Here is a 24,015-nt window from a genome sequence, read left to right as displayed (position 1 = left end):
CAGTTTGAGGGTTTAGACCCTAGGTTTAAGGGCCAGGTGCAGGGTGTCCCCCCTGACCTGGTGCCCCAGTTGCAGGATAGCACCCCTGAACTGGTGGGCGAATTGTGCAGGTCACCTGCCACAGGTGCCCTGACAATTCTGGAAGGGGGTACCACTCCAGGTGGGAGGGTACAGAGCCCCCAGGAGGAGGACCGGGTGTGGGAGAGGCCACCCCAGTCTTTAGTACAGCCGTCAGGTACAGACCTGAGGCTGGTGGGTCAGTGCCAGGATGGCATACCTGACCTGACAGGAGGGAGAGTGGACTAGGGGGGGCCAAGCACCTGGGGCTAATGCCCCCCACTCTTTAAGGCCACAGAGGTTTGAGAGCCCTGAGAGGCGTAAGGCTTGGGTCTCATTCCTGACTACTGTCAGTGGCCACTGTGACATTTTTCTGTCTGCCTGTTGGGACACACCTGTGAGCGAATTAAGGTTCAAGGCTGCACAGGTGGTGTCCACAGGTGTAGAGAAGGGTTTCCCATGGATTGGCTTGGTGGACCCTGAGAGTATGAACAGAGGATTTGAAGGAGGTGCAGATTGGCGTAGAACTGGAATGTGCCCCTGCTGTTGCGGGCCAGGTCCAGGTTCTATCGCCCAAAGCAGGGAAGCCCATCACAGTGGTGATTGGTCTACCCTGCGTTTTGGCTGGAAGGGGGTTGTGTTGGACCTGGGCCTCTTGGCAGGGTCATCCCTAAACTTTTTGCCTTCCTCCAATACTCTCTCTGACCTGTTTTTGTTGGTTTAATGACTCTGGGCACTTTGCCACTGCTGACCAGTGCTAAAGTGCATATGCTCTCCCTGTTGTAAAGTGTACATGTGATTGATGTCCATGATTGGTTCATTGGATTTACTGTTAGTCCCTAGTAAAGTGCACCAGGAGTGCCAGGGCTTGTGAATGCCAATACTGCTAGTGGGCCTGCAGCGCTGGTTGCGCCACCCACAGAAGCAGCCTTAAAATGTGTCTAGGGTCTGCCATTGCAGAACCTGCGTGCAGTCTGGTACTGTCACCCTGGCTGGGCAAGTGCACACACTTGCCAGCCCCTAAACCTTCCCTTAACTTCATATTAGTCACCCCTATGGTAGGCCTGAGGGCAGGGTGCATTGTAAGTGTAAGGTAGAACATGCCCTGGTGTGTGTGGCATGTTCTAATAGTGAATTACTGCCAAATTCGTTTTTCACTATTGTAAGGCTACCTGTTCCCTTCTAGGCCAGATGGGCTGCTGGAATTATTACACTCTATAATCCCAGCAGGCTCAGGGAACATGGTAGAAATTCATGTTTAGTATGCCTGAACTCAGAATAATAAAATACTTCTTTTAGTAAAGTTTATTTTAATATCCTGTGTTTGCAAATGCTACTTTTAGAAAGTTAGCATTTGCTTGCCTAGCCATTTCAGCCCGCCTCTGCTTGGATGTGGATCTGACTGTCTGGTGTGTGTGAGTGACAGGGCTGGGAGTTGACAGGTAGTGAATAGCCAGATGACACCTTAGTGGGTGGTGGGAGTTTCCCCTGAATGATGCATCAGGCTGTGCTCTGCCTCCACAATGCTGGCTCCGCCCTCCTGGGGAGCGACTGATGACTCAGCCTGCACCTGGCCCAGGAAGGACCGAAGCTTGTCAACAAAGTGCTCAGGCCACTCCTGCCCTCACAATGCCGGCTCCGCCCCCCTGGGGAGCGGCTGATGTGCCTGCACTCACACTGAATACAGAAGCCAGAAGTACCCACAACAAGTACTCAGAGACTGGAGCAGTTATGCAGAGGCCCCCCTGGCTTGCTAGAACAAAAGAAACTGGGTATAAAAGAAGGAGCCCTGCTCCTTGTAAATTAGATCCAGTTTGCGCAAAGAAGAAGCTCTGCCTGAAGAGAAGGACCCTGGAAGCTGCATGGAGAAGTACTGACTCTGACCCCAAGAGACTGGCCTGTGGTGGGTGCCTTGCTGCTGAAGGAGAGCAGGAGAAGAAAGACGGAAAGACTTTGCTTTTATTCAACTTGTGCCAAACTCTGCTGAAAGATCTCCAAGGGCTTGCTGCTGAACTTGCCCCCTGACCAGCGCCCCAGGAACAGTGGGCGCTACCCCCGTCTGGAAAAGGAACAGCTGCTGTGTATTGTCGACTCTGCATCACCGCCCTAAAGGACCTGTGCTAACCCCTGTCCTGCCAAGCACCGTAATTTCCTGCCGTCGCAGCTCGCACCGCAAAGGTCAGCCTGTCTGACCCCAGCCCCGTGACTGCCTCCCCGACCGGAAGAGACAACGCAAAGCAGAGGACCTGTCCGGTCCGATCACCACCTTCTGCTGCCCCCGCGCTGTGGAAAGTGAAGAGGAGACGGACTTCAGTACGTGTGCCCATCGGGAGGAAAGAGCCCTGCAGAGACCCTCGCAATCCGCTGCACCCCTCTCCAGGCGAACCCAAGACGCAGCCCCTGCCTGTAAGCCTGTGTCCCCTGAACACCGCCAACCTCGAGGTTAGTGCTCCTGTGGTCTCCGTGCCACGTCACCCTCCTGGAAGGCACCACAACAGGGACGTCTGCCTGGCATCGGCCGCACCGAAGCTGAAAAGGACACGAAGGTATTGTGTGCTAAGCAAGCAGCATATTAGCCCGCGCTGTGTGCTCCCAATTGTATGCCCTGCCTTGCTCTGCCCCCCCCAGGAGAGGCCGCACCGCACTGTGAAGGGTGCCTTGCCTCCCGGAGATCCTTCGCTGTCAGAAGGGACCCCTCTGCACTGACAATTCCTGAAAGAAAGCATTCCTGAAGGTGCCTTGGTCCCAGAGGCTCCTCTCATCGCCTGCTTGCTGCTCTGCTCCGAGCTCAGCCCCCACCTCTGGAAAAGGCCCAGGGTTTTTCAAGCCCCTCTCTGGTGTCCATTCCAAGCCTACCGCGAGATGCGTGAGAGTTGGTAGGGGCCGAGTCAGTTTCACCCTTGAAGGCAGGAGAGGCGCTGCAAGGCGCTCCGAAGGCCGGGGAGGGTCCCAAAGCCCCAGAACAGAGAGAGGCTTTCTCTTTGAAAGGAAAGAACACTGAGAGAACTGTGAAATTAGGAGATTTATAACAAAAGCGCCTTAACAGAGAAATCTCCATTTTTGAACTACAAGGAAGTGAGAAAACATTCAGAAGTGCATATAAAGACTTGTACATTACTAAAAAGAACTGTGGCAACATAAATAAGAGTAACTGGAACCTCGCAATCCTTTAAAGTAACAAACTGTATTTACAAGCCTGATTTTAAAAATATATAAAGAGAATATATTTTTTACTACAAAACAGTTTGGTGTCATTGTGTGGTGGGTTGGTTGTGGTGGTATGATATTGCAAATGTTTAACCCTATGTGCCCCAGAGATTAGCCTAGACTGCTTGCGCCACACTACCTAGAGGGTAAGCAGAGGTTGTTCTTAGAGGTAACCCTCAGCCCTGACGAGGAAGAGAGAGGCCCTGTTTGTCGCCAGTGCTGCACTGCGCCAACCAGAGACTCCCCCTTCCTACACTGGGGGTAAAACAGAGGTTCCATGCGGTCTTCCACCCCCAATCCGCTGGCCTAGTTGAGCGACACAATGCTACACTGAAACTGAAACTGTCAAAAATAGTGGCCACCACAGGACTTAAGTGGCCAGATGCCCTCCCACTGGCATTGCTATCGATGCGCTCGACTCCCACTAAGCACCACTTGACCCCCTACGAGGTTGTGTTTGGGCGACCAATGAACCTCTGGACTGCCCCCAAACCAACCTCCATTCACGACGTCCCCGACGTCCTGCTGTCAGATTATTTATGCAAATTAACTAAAACGTTGTCTGTCATTCATCAACAGGTGCAGCAGGCCATCCCCGATGCTTCCAGGGGTCCCGGTCACGATATCCAACCGGGAGATTATGTTTTAGTCCGGAATTTTCAACGGGCAAAGAGTCTGGAACCCCGGTGGACGGGCCCCTGGCAAGTACTGATCACCACTCGGACGGCTCTTCGAGTAGAGAGAGAAAGGCACTGGCTGCACGCCCACCACTGCAAGAAGGTCTCCTCGACCCTGGCCTCGACAGAAAACGTCGACACCCAAGAAGAGCTCCTGAACAAAGACCGGCCATCACTGAACTGCTATCCTGATACCGAGGCACTTGAACTTGCAAAATTCTCTGATCCCACTGTGCCATCCCGGGAAGGGTATTTCCTGCGTCGAAAGGAGGGAGCTTCGGCTAAGTAGACCACGGACTAAGTTAAAATCTCAGAACGGTGGCCTAAAACAACCAAGGGTTACCCGGAGAGAAGCTAAACTAAGTCTGTGGTTCTGCCCACTACCGAGCACCTTGAAGATGATGGAAGCGCCAGATAAGAAGATGATGGAAGCGCCAGATAAGAAGATGATGAAAGCAACAGGAAATACCCACTACAGGAACCCAAAGACTGACAATTTTGCACAAATCAAAGACAATCGCCTTCTTCATTCTCTTCCTCTTTTTCCTCCTCCTCATGACTTCCTTCTGGATCTTGGAGGACAGCACACCCGCTCATCAGATAATGCTGACCACTGCACAGCCAACCACCATGATAGAGCATCACCTGATCTCCCTTTCGCCTCAGCTCCGAGAAAGGCGTAAGGAGTTCTGGAACAATTCCTTCGTGCAACTATTGCACCAGCACAACCTTGCTGCAAATGCCACGAACTGCTGGGTCTGCGGGTTGCTCCCGCATGCCACTGGACACTCCATCCCCTTCATCCCTTCTCCTTTCTCAGTTCATGGCTCCTGCCTCGCCTGGTTGATCCTCTTGCAGGAAAGCCACAAGGTCAACGCTGCTTCTGGTCAAACAGTGTCACATTTCTACTATGGGTTCTGGCTGAACAAAACAGGAAGGACGTCTGCCCCCTTTTGTCCTGTGACCTCAGGTTCCGCCTTTCATATGAACATCCCTGCCAAAGAACGAGTTGAAATGCAAGTGCTCCACAATCCAGCTAGACCCACCTTCTCCCACCTGCGGAAGCGAACGGCTGCCACTCTGACTGTGGCCCTGTCTGTCATTAATGTCACAGGTCTCGTGTGCCTCGAAGGCCAGGGAACACAGCTGGTGGGTCACAGTTCCTGCCGTATCACCAGAACGTTGGTCTCAGTTGATCCCCCCTCCTTTGTTGCTTCTCCGAATATGTACTTTGTTTGTGGCATCAAAGCTTACACTTGGCTTCCGAAAGGTTGGAGGGGTACATGCTACATCGCCTTCATTCTTCCCCCCACGTATGTGGCCCCAGCCTACCATCACCGGCAAAAGCGCGCCGGAGACATTCGACAAGCCGACTCCACCGGAGCACAGTTCCTGGATGCGGTGAAGGGACTTGTTCCTCTGTGGGGCCCAATAGCAAATAGCCGTGCTATCCGACACCTGACTCAGGCAGTAGAAACAACCATTAACATCACGGCTGGCATCCTCGCTAACAACACGGCTGAGCTTCAGGCAGTCCGCCTGGTGGCTCTTCAAAACCGCCTTGTCCTAGATGTGGTTCTGGCCGACCGTGGAGGAGCATGCCGCATCATCGGTTCCAGCTGTTGCACCTACGTGCCAGATAACTCGCCTTCAGTCTACAAAGCAATCGAACACCTCCACAGACTATCCTCAAAGGTTCACCAGGAGCAAGAAGGATGGTCGCTTGGAAGCTGGTTTGGGACACTTTGAAGGACTGGGGATGGAGGTTGTTTACATTTATACTGATACCAGTCCTGATACTGTGTGGGTGTTGCTTAGGTATTCAATGTTTGCCACCTTTGTGTTCACTCATTTCTAACTGTATGTGCCCTAAGACTTTGGACTTTAGAACTGAGCACATGAGTCCCCTCTATGAGATCGAAATACGTGGTCTTATGGGGATAGATCCGAATTGACAAGCTGGCGAGACATGTTAAAAGGGAGGACTGTGGAATTTTAGTTCGTGAACTGAACATCATCTGCGCCATCTTGCCCATTCCTCAGACTCACGTATGAACATACACGACAGCCATTTTAGGTACCATGGTCTTCCTGTTCACGATCGATCATCAGCGCACTTCCCTGACCCTGCAAGCATCCCCCGTGCACCCTGGCTGCCCCCGCGCTCACATGCACAAGTCATGAACCCTCCACTTCCGCATGACTCTGTCTCTGGGAATCAAACCCTGCGCCTGACCAACACCTCCTTTCCATCCATGAATACCCCTCTTTTGATAAACCCTTCCTCTATGCTCGATTGTCCACACCGATCCTTTCTTTCATGGATATCTCTCCTTTGATGACCCCTTCCTCTGAGCCCGATTGTCTGCACGGACCGCTGGTCATCCCTTGGCCTGAGGATAAAGTTTATTGCCCATTACTGTATGCACTCGCCCCTCTTCAAAGGAGCTACTATTGATCATGACCGCCCCACCCCCTGAGAGTCGATCAGGCGCACACATTCCAAAGGAATCGGCGGACCACTCAGCTGCGTGATAGCCCCCTCCTATTGTATGGGGGGGTGAGGACCTCTACTGTAGCCACGTGTTGGAATGAGCCGGAACGGGGGGGGGGTGTATGTCATTTTTCCTTACTTCACAATGTCTTTATTGTAATAAAGATCGGTCACATGTCGTAAACCAGTGTATAAAAGGCCAGGCCTCAGAGAGGCTGTTAGAGAGCACCTCGAGACGATACCTTGTTGTCCGATCTGATGTGTTCTGCTCCGTCGGAATAAAACTTGTTTCCTGTCTTCCTGTCTCCAGCGCCTGCCTCTTTATTTGATAAACTTCGTATGGTATTAGAGGCGTTTAACGCCGGGCAAACTTAAGAAACATCGACTAAATCGCCTGACCACTTTCCTGACTTTCCTCAGTGGAGCAAGGATGCAACTAGTATTTGCCCAGCATGCAGATCCTCTGATGAATCTGAACTCCACATTCTCTTTTTTTGTCCTGTTTATCGAGAGATTCGCAAACAATGGATAGTCCCACTATGCAGAAACCTGGGATTTGTGAAGTGTTTGCTGCTCTTAGAGTTTTGAAAACCAATCTGTCTGACTATATTGTGTTTGCGGTGGCCAAATACTTGGGTGCTATCTGGAGTATCAGAAGGAAATGCCTTAGGGATGGCAACTGATCCTATTGTTTCTAAGACACGGCAGTGTAATTTGGGACTGTGCTATTGTCCGATTTTCTATATTTTATACTGTATAACCTTTTACAAAACAACAGTTTTAAAATGTATGTTTTATACGTCTTTTATGGTAAATTCTTAACGAAATAAAGATTTTTTTGAATTGAAAATATTAAATATCCAGTCCTCTCATGCTTTCGTTCTCCCAAATTCATGAGTATTAATCCGACACAGTCTGAAAAAAAGTGTAAACTTTATGAGAAATATTTTATCCGTAGTAGACAGACGGAATGCCATAGACGATCCATTAATCAGTTGAGTGTAGTGAACAATAAAGAGAAAATTCTCGAAACCTTATCTTTCGGCATTACATTTTTCTTTTCGGCGCACACCAAAGTATTTTTCGGCAAGCTTGTATGGGCAAGGAAGTGAGGTTTCATACTCCAATGAAATGTATGCTTCATCCTGTCCTGGATACATTTGTGGGAAATTAAATAGAAACTATTTGTGGGAGACGGGGCAGTATACTATGAATGTGGGAAACCTGTATATGCATCACCAGTGCTATTCATAACCACCCCAGGGGCGTAACAAACGCCCCGCAGCACCCGCGGTGCGGGGGGGAGGGCCCACTCTCTTCAGGAAATTAAGGGGGCCCCATCAGCTCTTCGGTGAGAGCTGTGAGAGAGGCATGCCCTAAAGCAAGCCTCTCTCTCTCTAAAGCAGGTGCAGGCTGTCTGCAGCCTGCTCTGAGCCCCTCCCGCTGACTGAAGAGAAACAATGTAACAAGTTGCAATGTTTCTCTTCAGTCAGAGCGAGTGAGGCCCGGAAAGAGGATGGGGTGGGGCCCCAGAGAGCAGGAGGCACCACAGAGCACTGCTCGGGACCCTGACAAGGGTGGGAGTGGGAGCCCTCAGAGTCAGCATTCTCCAGGGCAAAGCTCATATGAGAAGGGATGAGGCAGCAATATGGTGCCCTCAGGTAAGCACTCTTGTTAGAACGCACCATGTGGGCGTCCGCAGGCAGGGCAAGGGGGGGTCCGAGAAGGGTGCAAGGCAGTGGGGAGAAGGGTGCAAGGCAGAGAGGAGATGGGCGCAAGGCGGAGGGGAGAAGGGTGTAAGGCAGAGGGGAGATGGGTGCAAGGTAGAGAGGAGAAGGGTGCAAGGCAGAGAGGAGAAGGGTGCAAGGCAGAGAGGAGAAGGGTGCAAGGCAGAGAGGAGATGGGTGCAAGGCGGAGGGGAGAAGGGTGTAAGGCAGAGGGGAGATGGGTGCAAGGTAGAGAGGAGAAGGGTGCAAGGCAGAGAGGAGAAGGGTGCAAGGCAGAGAGGAGAAGGGTGCAAGGCAGAGGGGAGAAGGGTGCTAGGGGGAGGGGAGAAGGGTGCAAGGCAGAGGGGAGAAGGGTGCAAGGCAGAGGGGACAAGGGTGCAAGGCAGAAGGGAGTAAGGGTGCAAGGCCGAGGAGAGAATGGTGCGAGGCAGAGAGGAGAAGGGTGCAAGGCAGAGGAGAGAAGGGTGCAAGGCAGAGGAGAGAAGGGTGCAAGGTAGAGAGGAGAAGGGTGCAAGGCAGAGGAGAGCAGGGTGCAAGGCAGAGAGGAGAAGGGTGCAAGGCGGAGGGGAGAAGGGTGCAAGGCAGAGGGGAGAAGAGTGCAAGGGGGAGGGGAGAAGGGTGCAAGGTAGAGAGGAGAAGGGTGCAAGGCAGAGAGGAGAAGGGTGCAAGGCAGAGGGGAGAAGAGTGCAAGGCAGAGAGTAGAAAAGTGCAAGGGGGAGGGGAGAAGGATGCAAGGCAGAGGGGAGAAGGTTGCATGGCAGAGAGGGGAAGGGTGCAAGGCGGAGGGGAGAAGGGTGCAAGGCAGAGGGGAGAAGGGTGCAAAGGGGAGGGGAGAAGGGTGCAAGGCAGAGGGGAGAAGAGTGCAAGGGGGAGGGGAGAAGGGTGCAAGGTAGAGAGGAGAAGGGTGCAAGGCAGAGGGGAGAAGAGTGCAAGGCAGAAAGTTGAAAAGTGCAAGGGGGAGGGGAGAAGGATGCAAGGCAGATGGGAGAAGGTTGCAAGGCAGAGAGGAGAAGGGTGCAAGGCGGAGGGGAGAAGGGCGCAAGGCAGAGGGGAGAAAGGTGCAAGATAGAGAGCAGAAGGGTGCAAGGCATAGGGGAGAAGGGTGCAAGGCAGAGAGGAGAAGGGTGCAAGGCAGAGGGGAGAAGGGTGCAAGGCAGAGGAGAGAAGAGTGCAAGGTAGAGGGGAGAAGGGTGCAAGGCAGAGGGGAGAAGATTGCAAGGCAGAGGGGAGAAGAGTGCAAGGCAGAGAGTAGAAAAGTGCAAGGGGGAGGGGAGAAGGATGCAAGGCAGAGGGGAGAAGGTTGCAATGCAGCGAGGAGAAGGGTGCAAGGCGGAGGGGAGAAAGGGTGCAAGGCAGAGGGGAGAAATGTGCAAGATAGAGAGGAGAAGGGTGCAAGGCATAGGGGAGAAGGGTGCAAGTCAGAGAGGAGAAGGGTGCACGGCAGAGGGGAGAAGGGTGCAAGGCAGAGGAGAGAAGAGTGCAAGGTAGAGGGGAGAAGGGTGCAAGGCAGATGGGAGAAGGGTGCAAGGTTGAGAGGAGAAGGGTGCAAGGCAGAGGGGAGAAGAGTGCAAGAGGGAGGGGAGAAGGGTTCAAGGCAGAGGGGAGAAGGGTGCAAGGCAGAGAGGAGAAGAGTGCAAGGTGCAGGGGAGAAGTGTGCAAGGCAGAGGGGAGAAGGGTGCAAGGTAGAGAGGAGAAGGGTGCAAGGTGGAGGGGAGAAGGGTGCAAGGTAGAGGGGAGAAGGGTGCAGGGTAGAGAAGGGTGCAAGGCAGAGGGGAGAAGGGTGCAAGGCAGAGAGGAGAAGGGTGCAAGGCAGAGAGGAGAAGGGTACAAGGTAGAGAAGGGTGAAAGGCGGAGGGGAGAAGGGTGCAAGGCAGAGGGGAGAAGGGTGGAACGGGGAGGGGGAGAAGGGTGCAAGGCAGAGTGGAGAAGGGTGCAAGCCAGAGAGGAGAAGGGTGCAAGGCGGAGGGGAGAAGGGTGCAAGGCAGAGGGGAGAGGGTGCAAGACAGAGGGGAGAAGGGTGCAAGGTAGAGAGGACAAGGGTGCAAGGCATTGGGGAGAAGAGTGCAAGGGGGAGGGGAGAAGGGTGCAAGGCAGAGGGGGAGAAGGGTGCAAGGCAGAGGGGAGAAGAGTGCAAGGTAGAGAAGGGTGCAAGGCGGAGGGGGAGTAGGGTGCAAGGCAGAGGAGAGAAGGGTGCAATGCAGAGAAGAGAAGGGTGCAAGGCAGAGGGGAGAAGGGTGCAAGGCAGAGAGGAGAAGGGTGCAAGGCAGAGGGGAGAAGGGTGCAAGGCAGAGAGGAGAAGGGTGCCAGGCAGAGGGGAAAAGGGTGCAAGGCAGAGGGGATAAGGGTGCTAGGGGGAGGGGAGAAGGGTGCAAGGCAGAGGGGAGAAGGGTGCAAGGCAGAGGGGAGAAGGGTGCAAGGCAGAGGGGAGTAAGGGTGCAAGGCCGAGGGGAGAATGGTGCGAGGCAGAGAGGAGAAGGGTGCAAGGCAGAGGAGAGAAGGGTGCAAGGCAGAGGAGAGAAGGGTGCAAGGTAGTGAGGAGAAGGGTGCAAGGCAGAGGAGAGCAGGGTGCAAGGCAGAGAGGAGAAGGGTGCAAGGCGGAGGGGAGAAGGGTGCAAGGCAGAGGGGAGAAGAGTGCAAGGGGGAGGGGAGAAGGGTGCAAGGTAGAGAGGAGAAGGGTGCAAGGCAGAGAGGAGAAGGGTGCAAGGCAGAGGGGAGAAGAGTGCAAGGCAGAGGGGAGAAAAGTGCAAGGGGGAGGGGAGAAGGATGCAAGGCAGAGGGGAGAAGGTTGCATGGCAGAGAGGGGAAGGGTGCAAGGCGGAGGGGAGAAGGGTGCAAGGCAGAGGGGAGAAGGGTGCAAAGGGGAGGGGAGAAGGGTGCAAGGCAGAGGGGAGAAGAGTGCAAGGGGGAGGGGAGAAGGGTGCAAGGTAGAGAGGAGAAGGGTGCAAGGCAGAGGGGAGAAGAGTGCAAGGCAGATGGGAGAAGGGTGCAAGGTTGAGAGGAGAAGGGTGCAAGGCAGAGGGGAGAAGAGTGCAAGGTAGAGAAGGGTGCAAGGCGGAGGGGGAGAAGGGTGCAAGGCAGAGGAGAGAAGGGTGCAATGCAGAGAAGAGAAGGGTGCAAGGCAGAGGGGAGAAGGGTGCAAGGCAGAGAGGAGAAGGGTGCAAGGCAGAGGGGAGAAGGGTGCAAGGCAGAGAGGAGAAGGGTGCCAGGCAGAGGGGAAAAGGGTGCAAGGCAGAGGGGATAAGGGTGCTAGGGGGAGGGGAGAAGGGTGCAAGGCAGAGGGGAGAAGGGTGCAAGGCAGAGGGGAGAAGGGTGCAAGGCAGAGGGGAGTAAGGGTGCAAGGCCGAGGGGAGAATGGTGCGAGGCAGAGAGGAGAAGGGTGCAAGGCAGAGGAGAGAAGGGTGCAAGGCAGAGGAGAGAAGGGTGCAAGGTAGTGAGGAGAAGGGTGCAAGGCAGAGGAGAGCAGGGTGCAAGGCAGAGAGGAGAAGGGTGCAAGGCGGAGGGGAGAAGGGTGCAAGGCAGAGGGGAGAAGAGTGCAAGGGGGAGGGGAGAAGGGTGCAAGGTAGAGAGGAGAAGGGTGCAAGGCAGAGAGGAGAAGGGTGCAAGGCAGAGGGGAGAAGAGTGCAAGGCAGAGGGGAGAAAAGTGCAAGGGGGAGGGGAGAAGGATGCAAGGCAGAGGGGAGAAGGTTGCATGGCAGAGAGGGGAAGGGTGCAAGGCGGAGGGGAGAAGGGTGCAAGGCAGAGGGGAGAAGGGTGCAAAGGGGAGGGGAGAAGGGTGCAAGGCAGAGGGGAGAAGAGTGCAAGGGGGAGGGGAGAAGGGTGCAAGGTAGAGAGGAGAAGGGTGCAAGGCAGAGGGGAGAAGAGTGCAAGGCAGAAAGTAGAAAAGTGCAAGGGGGAGGGGAGAAGGATGCAAGGCAGAGGGGAGAAGGTTGCAAGGCAGAGAGGAGAAGGGTGCAAGGCGGAGGGGAGAAGGGCGCAAGGCAGAGGGGAGAAAGGTGCAAGATAGAGAGGAGAAGGGTGCAAGGCATAGGGGAGAAGGGTGCAAGGCAGAGAGGAGAAGGGTGCAAGGCAGAGGGGAGAAGGGTGCAAGGCAGAGGAGAGAAGAGTGCAAGGTAGAGGGGAGAAGGGTGCAAGGCAGAGGGGAGAAGATTGCAAGGTAGAGGGGAGAAGAGTGCAAGGCAGAGAGTAGAAAAGTGCAAGGGGGAGGGGAGAAGGATGCAAGGCAGAGGGGAGAAGGTTGCAAGGCAGCGAGGAGAAGGGTGCAAGGCGGAGGGGAGAAAGGGTGCAAGGCAGAGGGGAGAAAGGTGCAAGATAGAGAGGAGAAGGGTGCAAGGCATAGGGGAGAAGGGTGCAAGGCAGAGAGGAGAAGGGTGCAAGGCAGAGGGGAGAAGGGTGCAAGGCAGAGGAGAGAAGAGTGCAAGGTAGAGGGGAGAAGGGTGCAAGGCAGAGGGGAGAAGATTGCAAGGGAGTGGGGAGAAGGGTGCAAGGCAGATGGGAGAAGGGTGCAAGGTTGAGAGGAGAAGGGTGCAAGGCAGAGGGGAGAAGAGTGCAAGAGGGAGGGGAGAAGGGTTCAAGGCAGAGGGGAGAAGGGTGCAAGGCAGAGAGGAGAAGAGTGCAAGGTGCAGGGGAGAAGTGTGCAAGGCAGAGGGGAGAAGGGTGCAAGGTAGAGAGGAGAAGGGTGCAAGGTGGAGGGGAGAAGGGTGCAAGGTAGAGGGGAGAAGGGTGCAGGGTAGAGAAGGGTGCAAGGCAGAGGGGAGAAGGGTGCAAGGCAGAGGGGAGAAGGGTGCAAGGCAGAGAGGAGAAGGGTGCAAGGCAGAGAGGAGAAGGGTACAAGGTAGAGAAGGGTGAAAGGCGGAGGGGAGAAGGGTGCAAGGCAGAGGGGAGAAGGGTGGAACGGGGAGGGGGAGAAGGGTGCAAGGCAGAGTGGAGAAGGGTGCAAGCCAGAGAGGAGAAGGGTGCAAGGCGGAGGGGAGAAGGGTGCAAGGCGGAGGGGAGAGGGTGCAAGACAGAGGGGAGAAGGGTGCAAGGTAGAGAGGACAAGGGTGCAAGGCATTGGGGAGAAGAGTGCAAGGGGGAGGGGAGAAGGGTGCAAGGCAGAGGGGGAGAAGGGTGCAAGGCAGAGGAGAGAAGGGTGCAATGCAGAGAAGAGAAGGGTGCAAGGCAGAGGGGAGAAGGGTGCAAGGCAGAGAGGAGAAGGGTGCAAGGCAGAGGGGAGAAGGGTGCAAGGCAGAGAGGAGAAGGGTGCCAGGCAGAGGGGAAAAGGGTGCAAGGCAGAGGGGAGAAGGGTGCAAGGCAGAGGAGAGAATGGTGCAAGGCAGAGGGGAGAAGGGTGCAAGGCAGAGGGGAGAATGGTGCTTGGTAGAAAAGGGTGCAAGGCGGAGGGGGAGAAGGGTGCAAGGGGGAGGGCGAGAAGGGTGCAAGGCAGAGGGGAGAAGGGTGCAAGGGGGATGGTGATGAAGTTCAAAAATTGCCCCCCCAGGAAACATTTCTGCGGACGCCCATGGCAACGCACACAACTTTGTGGGAGAGAGTGGAGTGAGAGAGAGAGTGGAGAGAGAGAGAGAGTGGAGAGAGAGAGAGAGAGTGGAGAGAGAGAGAGAGTAGAGAGAGAGTAGAGAGAGACAGTGGAGAGAGAGAGTGGAGAGAGTGGAGAGAGAGTGAAAGAGAGTGGAGAGAGAGTATAGAGAGTAGAGAGAGTGGAGAGAGTGGAGAGACAGTGGAGAGAGACAGTGGAGAGAGAGAGTTCAGAGAGAGAGACAGTGGAGAGAGACAGTGGAGAGAGAGTGGAGAGAGAGGCAGTGGAGAGAGAGTGGAGAGAGAGTAGTGAGAGACAGTGGAGAGAGAGAGTGGAGAGAGAGTGGAGAGAGAGAGAGACAGTGGAGAGAGAGAGTGGAGAGAGAGTGGAGAGAGAGTGAGTTAGAGTGGAGAGAGAGTACAGAGAGTAGAGAGAGTGGAGAGAGTGGAGCGAGAGAGTGGAGAGTGGAGAGAAAGAGTGGAGAGAGAGAGAGAGTGGAGAGAGAGTGGAGAGAGAGAGGAGAGAGAGTGGAGAGAGAGAGGAGAGAGGGTGAAGAGAGAGTGGAGAGAGAGAGAGTGGAGAGAGAGAGAGTGGAGAGAGAGAGTGGAGAGAGAGTAGAGAGAGAGAAGGGAGAGAGACAGTGGAGGGAGACAGTGGAGTGAGACAGTGGAGAGAGAGTGGAGAGAGAGAGAGTGAGTGAGAGAGTGGAGAGAGAGTAGAGAGAGAGAAAGTGGAGAGAGAGACAGTGGGGAGAGAGACAGTGGAGAGACAGTGGAGAGAGAGTGGAGAGAGAGACAGTGGAGATAGAGTGGACAGAATTGAGAGAGAGAATGGAGAGAGAGAGAGAGAGTGGAGAGAGAGTAGAGGCTCACTGACTCAGAGACTGAATACTGACTGACCGAGAGACTGACTGGCTGAGAAACTGACTGAGAAAGAGACTGACTGACTGAGAGAGAGAGACTGATTGACTGACAGACAGACTGACAGAAAGAGAGAGATAGAGAGACTGACAGAGAGAGAGAGACCGACTGACTGACAGAGAGAGAGAGAGACTGACAGACTGACTGACTGACAGACGACTGACTGAGAGAGACTGACTGACTAAGAGAGACTGAATGACAGAGAGAGAAGAGACTGACTCACTGAGAGAGAGAGAGGAGAGAGAGAGAGAGAGAGAGAGAGAGAGAAAGAGAGAGAGAGAGAGAGAGAGAGAGCGAGAGAGAGAGAGACTGTGATGGAATTGGGGTCACAGTGTGTATGAAGCTTTGCAATGCCTCTTAAGATTGCTATTGTCTACTAATATAAATGTATTATCAAAATGTGCTCTTTGTAGTTACATCTGCTTTTGAAATACTGCATTGTCGCATTGTCTAAGTTTTTAAAAACGGAAACGAGAAGGAGCAGTGGATGCACTTTTGTCAAAACTGAACAATGAGTGGGCCCGATGTTGTATATCATGACAGGAGTCTGCATCAGGAAACCCACCTAAAATTGGGCAAAACTTCCCAGGCGTACGGATGGCAGGGACCCTGTAATGAATGGACCACCACCTATGATAGCCTGCTGTCAGACTAAGCCCAACCTTTGACTCCACCATCCAGTGTTACTTATAACAGCTGGATTGGTGACAGTCGCGTAACAATAGCCCCGCATCCCCTGAAGTATGCCGGGTCGCTGGCCTGAGAGCTCTAGACTGGCACGGAGGATGGGTGGGGGGCCCCCTCCATGTAGTTTGCAGGGGGGTCCCCTCAACTTTCGTTACACCACTGAACCACCCAGCCCAAAAAGGGTAAACAAGAGCGTCATTATTTTAAAGGTCTACAGTATACTTTGGGCACCATGCATTTTTGAGAGCGACATGTCTGCAATGCACACCTAACCCTCAGTTAAACAACTGCGGAGTAATGTTCCAAATCTCAACATGCAGTTAGTATAAAGGAGTGATAGAGCAAATCTGAACATGATTAATTGTGGCAATTCTTCACACACTGTATTGGCATGCTGGTGCCAACAAAGGTGCGATGCTTGCACTTGCATATTGGTGATAACTCTTAATGTAGTGTACTCACAATGGTGCCACACCTGCTTAATACTTACACTGGCATGAATGAGGTAATTCTTGACACATTGTAGGTGCTCAGTGGTGGTGCCCACTCCTGGTGCAAGGTGTGTACTAGAATTATAATGGTCATTCTTTACCTTCTTACTATATTGCGGACATGTTTAGCAATATTGCCTAGCTCAGGTTTCGGGCTATTACTAGCCCCAGATTGGTAACTATTGTCATCCTGATAACATTATATTTACTGCTGCCTGAGACCTCACCGTATATGATTGGGGAAACGTATCTGCATCCTTCAATGCACTCATTCACCAATTTCTCCAGCCATCCCTCATGTCCTCACTTATTCAACCATGCATCCCTCGTCCCATCCATTCATGCACTCATTCATCAGTTAAGTTGTTGACTTGTACTCTTAAGGTGGATGAGTTGACTCAATGGAATAATTCTTCCACTCCAGAGATCATACAACCTACAAAGCACTTTCACATATATATAACTAGACATTTTGACCTCGTCAGTACTTGTGTTTAGAACAGCTAAGACAAATGGAACTCTTCAAATCGCAATGTGCTGAATAGTGCCATTTCAGAGGATGGACAGACAATGTGAAAGGTATTGCTACCTCCCGCGGTGACAAAATGTGTTCTACTATAATCCATGCTGATTAAAAAATATTTATCAGAAGACTGGATTAAGGAAACATCAAAGGAGCATATAAATGATGCACTTCCATTACAGAGATTATCAATATATGGCCTCCTAATACATTCCTATGAACTGGTCAGGATGTGAATTTGATATTTTAGTTGTTGTATGTATATGTTTTCTCCAGTGTTAAAATTCATACCCATTGTCTCTTCCATAAGCATTTTATAAATCAGTAAACATATTGAAATAAAAAACGTAAATTGTTAGAACGCTGCAATTGGAACATCTGGAACGATCACATCAAAGACAACGCAATTAAAAGTATTTTTTTCATAGATACGTTACTTACTGGGGGCTTCGCTTGGCTGTCTTTCAATTCTAATTTGGAAACAAACATGCATACAAAGAGTTAATGAACTTGCAATGGTCGGTAATTCTTATAATAAAAGCAGTGGTTTGAAGATCCATAATGGTTATACATGTCATAAGTACGATTTGTGGATTTTAATTAATTAAATCTCAATTCTCTTTTACTTGTGATATAAAATGTTAACTCCTTCGATGCTGATGGCGGAACCGCTCCGTCATCAGCTGCGGTGGCGCTCTGCTGATGACGGAGCGGTTCCGTCATGGCCCGCTCGGCACGCCTGCGCGGCGCGGATTCCGCACCTGCACTGAGCGTTCTATTGAGCGGGGCGGGCCATGGCGGAACCGCTCCGTCATCAGCATAGCTCAACCGAGGCTGGTGACAGAGCGGTTCCGTCACCAGCATGTGGCCGCTGCGCGGCCGCCCCGCCCCCTTAGAGCTGCGGCGGAATAGCCGCCGCAGCGAAGGAGTTAAGGGCTCAATTACAAGTCTGGCAGTCTGAGGACCACCAGGATTGCGGGGCACGTGGTGGCAGTTTCCCTACCGCCCTATTATGAGTTGGACAGTGGGACCGCCACAGCTCTGCCGCAGCCGCCAGGGAATCTCCGTTCCCTGGCGGTGTTGCAGCAATGTAGAGGCATCAATATTCTTGGCGGGAGCAACACAGTCCGACCAAGCATATTATGAGTTTCCTCTCCGCCAGGGATTTCATGGCAGTACCTACTTCATGAAAGCCCTTGTGAAGAAGAAACAAAGGGGGCCCTACCAGGACCCCTGTGCCTTTCCCCCTTGTGGATGCACCTGCACTGCATGGACTTTTCTGTCCATACTGTGCATCAACTGTTTTTGGCGCTCCCATTACGGTACCTGTTTGTAAAGGCACCACCGTGGGAACGCCAAAAAAAGCCTGCCAGACATGAGTTCCACTTGTAATCTGGCGGGCGGTCTCACCACATGGTTGGGGGGGGGGGGGCAGACCCAGCACTGCACCGCCAAACTCGTAATCGGGCCCTTTGACGTAACTGAGGTTATCAGTCACCATCACCTCTTTGCATTATATATGGGATAATACAAGAACAACTAGATACTGCAAGTCACATAGGAATTCTGCAACCATGCACATGGATGAGGTTGAAGGTAAAGTATTTTAACAAGACCATAGAGCTCTGAAGTGGCTTGCAAAATCCTTGTCAAGCAAGCCCTTTAGCCTCAATACACATGCTAGGTTTCATGGCTATAGCATGCCTAAAAGCCTTATTTGCAATACATTTGCACATTTCTATCACTGTGTAGTAAATTGTAGAACATTTTCACGTTTCCTGTATCAAGTAGTAAAGTTTCAATATTGGCAACCAGAAGTAGGATTTTAAGAAATTAATGAATTTACAGTGTGCTCATGTATAGTATCTCGGCTTCAAGGATGTCTCTCATTTATTCATGAGAAGATCCTTCCACCTGCTCATTAGATATATTTCACTGAAAGTAACACGTTTCTGTCACATGTTGAGCTTCATAGACTTGTATAGAGGGAAAAATGTATGTAAAACGTTCAACTTTGCATGCATTTTAGCATTACAAGCTTCAACTGGCCTTTTTGGGGGACAGCTCCAGTCCGTTGAAACGCAAATTGTCCCATGGTTTTTTGCTGTGCTGCTTGTTTTTTGCTGTTGCAATAAACACATGTTAAACTTTTGGTTGTGTTTTATTTTACCAAGGCTCCGTTCGGAGGGAAATCCTGGGGAGGACTAAAGGGGCGGGTTTACTCAGCAGCTGAGAAATAAGATAAATTGAGACTTAAGTCATAAATAAAAGCAGCACTTACCGGCTGTGCTGTTTGTCACTGGTGGTTCCACTTGCAGAGCTGCAGGTAAACATAGGTAAAAGCACAGTTGTTAGCCTAAGAGTAGTTTGATCACATACCTGAAGATGCAATCTCAGTACTCTTTATGTTCAAACGTTTGCAGTTTTCCTTCAAGTCTTAGGGAAATGCCAATGTTCACATAGGTGTGCGCAAATAGTTCGAACATGGTAAGTGACTTGCCAGATTTTCAGAATAATCGCACACTCTATAATGATAGGCAGTTCCATTCATTTTATGAAAATATATCTCTTGAAGATATCCTAGAAGTCTGACATGGCTCTGGTCTTTACAGACCTTTGCTAGATACACCTGCTTTATAAAAACAACTGAGCCAAGTTAGCACGCCACAGTTTCGGAGTCTTTGCCACAATTTGCAGCTTTAAAATTATTGTTGCTCAGGGACAGAAAATAACTGCATAGAATACTGTTTGAGCACAGGGTGGCTTGGTATCTTGTCAGTTCCAAACATACAGATCGTGTGCTGAACTAAGGGGCATATTATCAAGGGGGGGCGATAGGCAATTTTTGCCGCTTTAGCGGCCATTTTCGGCCGCTAAGTGGCGAAAATTCTATCGCCCTATTAGCAAGTTATCGCTAACAGCAGTTAGCGACAGCTTGTAGGCGATAGCGAGCGGTTTGGGGCCCGCTTTGCATGTTAGCGATAATTATCGCTAATGACATGCAAAGTGGGCGTTCCCAACCCGTTAGCGACTGAAAGCAGTAGCTAACGTCGCTAACGCCTATTAGCAAGGCAGGCTTAGCGATGACAATATTCGCGCTGCCCAGACCAGTTCTTAGCCATGTTATCCAATGGGAGGTGGATAACATGGCTAAGAACATTTAGTTGCTAATGCGTGAATATCGCTGTATTCTCAGCGATATTCACGCTATCGCCAGAAAAATTATCGCTTTGGAGATAAACGTAGCTCATAGCACGTTATCTCAGCGATAATTTGTGGCGATGTTTAGCGATAAAAAATTCGTTGCTAAGCCTAGTTAGCGATAAATATCGCTAATCGTTAGTAATATGCTCCTAAGTGCTTAATTCGTACTGGTGCTTGCAGGTGGGGGGCAACAGCATTTATTTTTGGGGATTGCGATGTATTTTTCATCATCGTACTTTGACTCGGAGCAAAAGAGAGAAAGGGGGAAGGAAGGAGGAAAAGAAAGATAGCAAAACTGCAACAAAGAGAGGAATAAGAGATAACGGGCATATTACCAAGGGTGGTGATAGGCAATTATCGCCGGTGCCGCTAAGCGGCGATAATTCTATCGCTCTATTAGCAAGCTGTCGCTAACTGATGTTAGTGACAGCTTTTAGGCGATAGCGAGCGGTTTGGGCCCGCTTTGCATGTCAGCGATATTTATCGCTAATGGCCTCTACCCAATCTGTTAGCGACTGAAAGCAGTCGCTAACGTTGCTATCGCCTATTAGCAAGGCAGGCATAGCGATGGAAATATTCCCGCTATCACCAAAAACGAACGCCTGCTCGGACCAGTTCTTAGCCATGTTATCCAATGGGAAGTGGATAACATGGCTACGAGCATTTCGTCGCTAATGCGTGAATATCGCTGTATTCTCAGCGATATTCACACATTTCGCCGCTATCGCTGGATATTTTAGCGCAATGGAGAAAAACGTTGCTAATAGCATGTTTTCTCCGCTAACATATCCAGCGATAGGCAGCGATCAAAAATCGTCGCTAACCTATTTAGCGATAATTATCGCTACTTGTTGGTAATATGCCCCAAAGTGTGAGATAATGAGACTGGTAGTGACAGAAATAGTCATGAGGTGGAATCAAGACAGCAAGACAATGCAGACTGTTAACTCGTGTGACCTTTGGTAGCTGTGGACTCCTAAGAAAAACTGAGATTGGTGTACCTAAATATTTTGTCAAAGCTGTAGCACGCAGTATGGTTATCACTAGAGCTCCGCGTTTGTGGTCACCATGGATTTTCATTACTATAGCATGAAGTACATGGTCCCATGTTGCCGGTCGATGCTGAATGTCATGGTCGGCACAGAGAGCAGGTTTCCCAGGAGCTTTGCAGTTGTGGTCGTAGGGAGCAGCAGAGGTTTGGAATGAACTGGCCCATTCGCAAAGAGCCCAAGCTTCAAGACTTTGATCTTCTTCTCGTGCTGGAGATCTCACTGATGCCAACCAAAGAACCAGAATCTATTTGGGATCAGGACTCACTCCAGAAGAGGCCAGCAGCAGAACTCAGGCAGGTCCAGTTGGTGCTGGTCTGATCGGCAGCTGCAGGGAGGTTATGTCCTTGTAGCTCACACAGGAGGTCAGCCAACTGACTCTTGGAGTCTCTCTGGATAGCCTGGAATCAAGGCAATCAAGACCAATCTCCGTTCTCTGGACATCAAGAAAATCCCTCCTGCAACATGGGAGTCCTTCTGGCAGCAGGGCAGTCCTTCTGAATCTTCCACAGGTACAGGGGTGTTCCGATTATTGGTTCTGAGGGTCCTATTCTGTACTGTTGTGAGGTTACATAGTTCCCCGAGCACAAACACGTACCTTTTACATTCTCACATTTAAATTCGACATCATTATAAAAGATGAATTTTAGCACACACTTGCTTGCGTGGCTACATGCGGTAAAATACACAGAAATGGCTTTACTTTCAGTTACACTTCTCATGAGTCCCCTATAGGACCCACTATAGTTTTCTCCCATATTAGTCTAACTACACATGTAACAGACCGCTTTTGTTTTGCATACCCTTGTTTTTGCGCCACACTGTTATTTTTTAAATAAGCTGCGCATGTTTTGTTATTTAGCTTTTTTGCTGGGATTCAGTCTGCACATTTTGTGCAAAGCCAAAAACATTGTTCCCTGCTGTTCTCTGTGGTCAGACACTAACACTGAGACATAATAGACGCAAAACCCTTCGCATCCGCAGAGCCAGGACAGGGGAAGAACTTTCTCCTACATCATGACCAAAACCTGGAACGAGCTCCAGATCGACATCAGAAGCGCCCCTTCACTGAATACCTTCAGAAAGGCCCTCAAGACCTAGGTCTTCGACTAAACCGAACTGCTGACCTCCCCCCTCCGCCCGCCCTTCTGCCTTGAGACCCTCACGGATGAGTAGCATGCTTTCAATTTCCCTGAATGGTTGATTGAATAGAGAGACCTAGCTGCTGTTTTTCAAACAAGACAAGTCTTATTATATAAGCCAAGGCTTGTCGTTCTAAAAACAGAGAGGAGCGAGGCTTGCAGAGAAAAGGTCCTGAGACAAAAAAGCTGCACGCCTGAGATGTAGACCAACTGATTATGACCGTCAGGTATTGGGCCCGGCACTAATCTCAGAGATCTTTAATATAGCACTATGCTTTCATAGTAAGGATAGGCTGAGGCTGATTTGTCACTCGCTACGACAGGGCTTTTCATTCACTGTGTTACTCACATTATTTATTTGCATATGTCTCCTTATTGCAGCATAGTTTCTCCATGATAGAGCATGACAGTATCAATAAATATCGTAAGCTTTCTTCGTGTCTCTTTCCTTTTATTGTGGACACATGTGAGTGAGAGAACAAAAGGTGATGACCTGTTACTGCGACTCCTAAGAGAGTTCAGAGTGTTGTTTTCTGGGGTGCTAATATACTTGTCCCTCTGGAAAGTTAGGAGGGCAGGTAAAGCACTATGAGTTAGTCTGGATTTGGGCCTATAGGTACCGATGTGGTATGGTGACTAAATCCCTACATGCTGACGTCCTGTGATCCCAGGCATAGCGCTGTTTCTAAGCAGAATCCCTGCAGCACACTTCTTCGTAGGCACATTAAAAGGCCTTAGAACTTTCTGTACAAGGACTCAGCACAATCTGCAATATGTAATTGTTTGTTGTTGTCCGTTCGGTGACAGGTCTAGATGGATTGATTCAGAAATTATAACAGGACCAGGGCACAGGCATGGCATAAATGAGTCCAATTTATTATGTAAACTGCACTACGCATCTCTGTTTAGACAGAATCAATGGTTTATCTAAGGTCGCCCCATGCCTGAATTCTACCCCAGCTGAATTCCAACACTATCCTGAGAAGAGCTGCTGCCTGTTACAATACTGGCTACCAGATGGCACATGCCTACAATTAAATGAGGAGTTAGATCACTCTAATGTATTTAGGCCGACCCACATACCCTATGCTTACTAGGATAGGAAGTTCTACTTTTGAGTACAATTATATGTATTTATATAATCAATGCAATAGCACAATGGTTGAATTGTTTATAATTTTCACCACTTTTGTAATGCTGGTTACACTATTTTGCTTTCTTCTATTAATCATTGCAGCACACGTATTTTATACAAGAGTCCAATTGCTTTAATATTTAAAATGTCACTCTTTGTTCTTCATGTATCTCCCTTTAGGTATGCCTGAGTTACTAACGAAAGGGTAAGATCTGTCTTCATGATTTGCTTGGGAGAATTAGAGTCGTCACATTCTGAGGTTGTAGACACCATCTGGCGAACTGTCAGTTTAGGGTTTCGGATGGTGCACTGTGAGCTAGCCATGAATTAAGGTGTCATATTCTGATGGTATGAGTTGACTCAGTCCACATAGTTCTGAAATTATGTTGCCTAAATGCACAGTCTTTGTGAAAAAGTATGAACTGTATGACAATACCTAGCACCAGCCTTTGAGTGGGAAATTGCTTGGCCTACTCCAAAACTGTTTTGTTCTCATTTCTTGCCTTTCCCCTGATCTTGGTTCCAAACTGTTTGTGCAGACAAAGGCATGGACTGGCCTTGTGTCAGGTTCATTTGTACGTGCCACGGGCAAGGTTCTTTGAAATTTAACCAAGGCATGGTAGTTCCTCTCCAGCCATCCTGCCAGTAGACCCTCTACCAGCTACACCAAGATCCCATTGCTCATTGTCTAGGCCCAGTACACATTCAGGATGGGGGAACCATTAACAGGCCCAGGCATCTGAAAACTCCTATAAAGACTTCAGTTACTTTGGGCGGAAAATGCCAACCTTCTAAAACTACCATTTTCAAAATAGAATTTTAAAATCTGATTTTACTAATTCATTTGAGTGTATATATAATTTCTCTATCTGCTCCCAATCTGAAGTTAGCATTTAATAATTGAAATACAGTAACCCAGTCTTAGCCTATGGGAGAGAGTGGCCTTACAACAGAGAAAAACGACTTTAGGAGTTTTCACTATTAGGACATGTAAAACTTAAACACACGTCGTACTTTTGAAATACCATGCACCCAGCCCCATGAGCCTCTAGCGCCTAACTTAGGCGTGGCTTATAAGAATTAAAAAGGAAGGTTTAGGCCTGGCAAAAGGTTGATTTTTTCCAGGTCGAAATGGCAATTTAAAACTACACTAGATGTGTGCAGTGGCAGGCCTGAGATATGTTTTAAAA

General features: G+C 50.4%; 1 protein-coding gene across 1 annotated transcript in view; it reads right to left on the bottom strand.

The window, feature by feature from the left end:
• The window catches only part of LOC144827992 (uncharacterized), a 557,648-nt gene that overhangs the window by 382,207 nt on the left and 151,426 nt on the right, over window positions 1–24,015 (bottom strand). The window contains exon 8 of the mRNA XM_078686140.1: window positions 16,737–16,765. Coding sequence (XP_078542266.1) covers window positions 16,737–16,765 — 29 coding nt within the window. The remainder of the gene's footprint in view (window positions 1–16,736; window positions 16,766–24,015) is intronic.

The sequence above is a fragment of the Lissotriton helveticus genome, chromosome 4_1 (assembly GCF_964261635.1).
Source record: "Lissotriton helveticus chromosome 4_1, aLisHel1.1, whole genome shotgun sequence".
NCBI lineage: Eukaryota > Metazoa > Chordata > Amphibia > Caudata > Salamandridae > Lissotriton > Lissotriton helveticus.
This window is presented reverse-complemented; position numbering and strand designations above follow the sequence as displayed.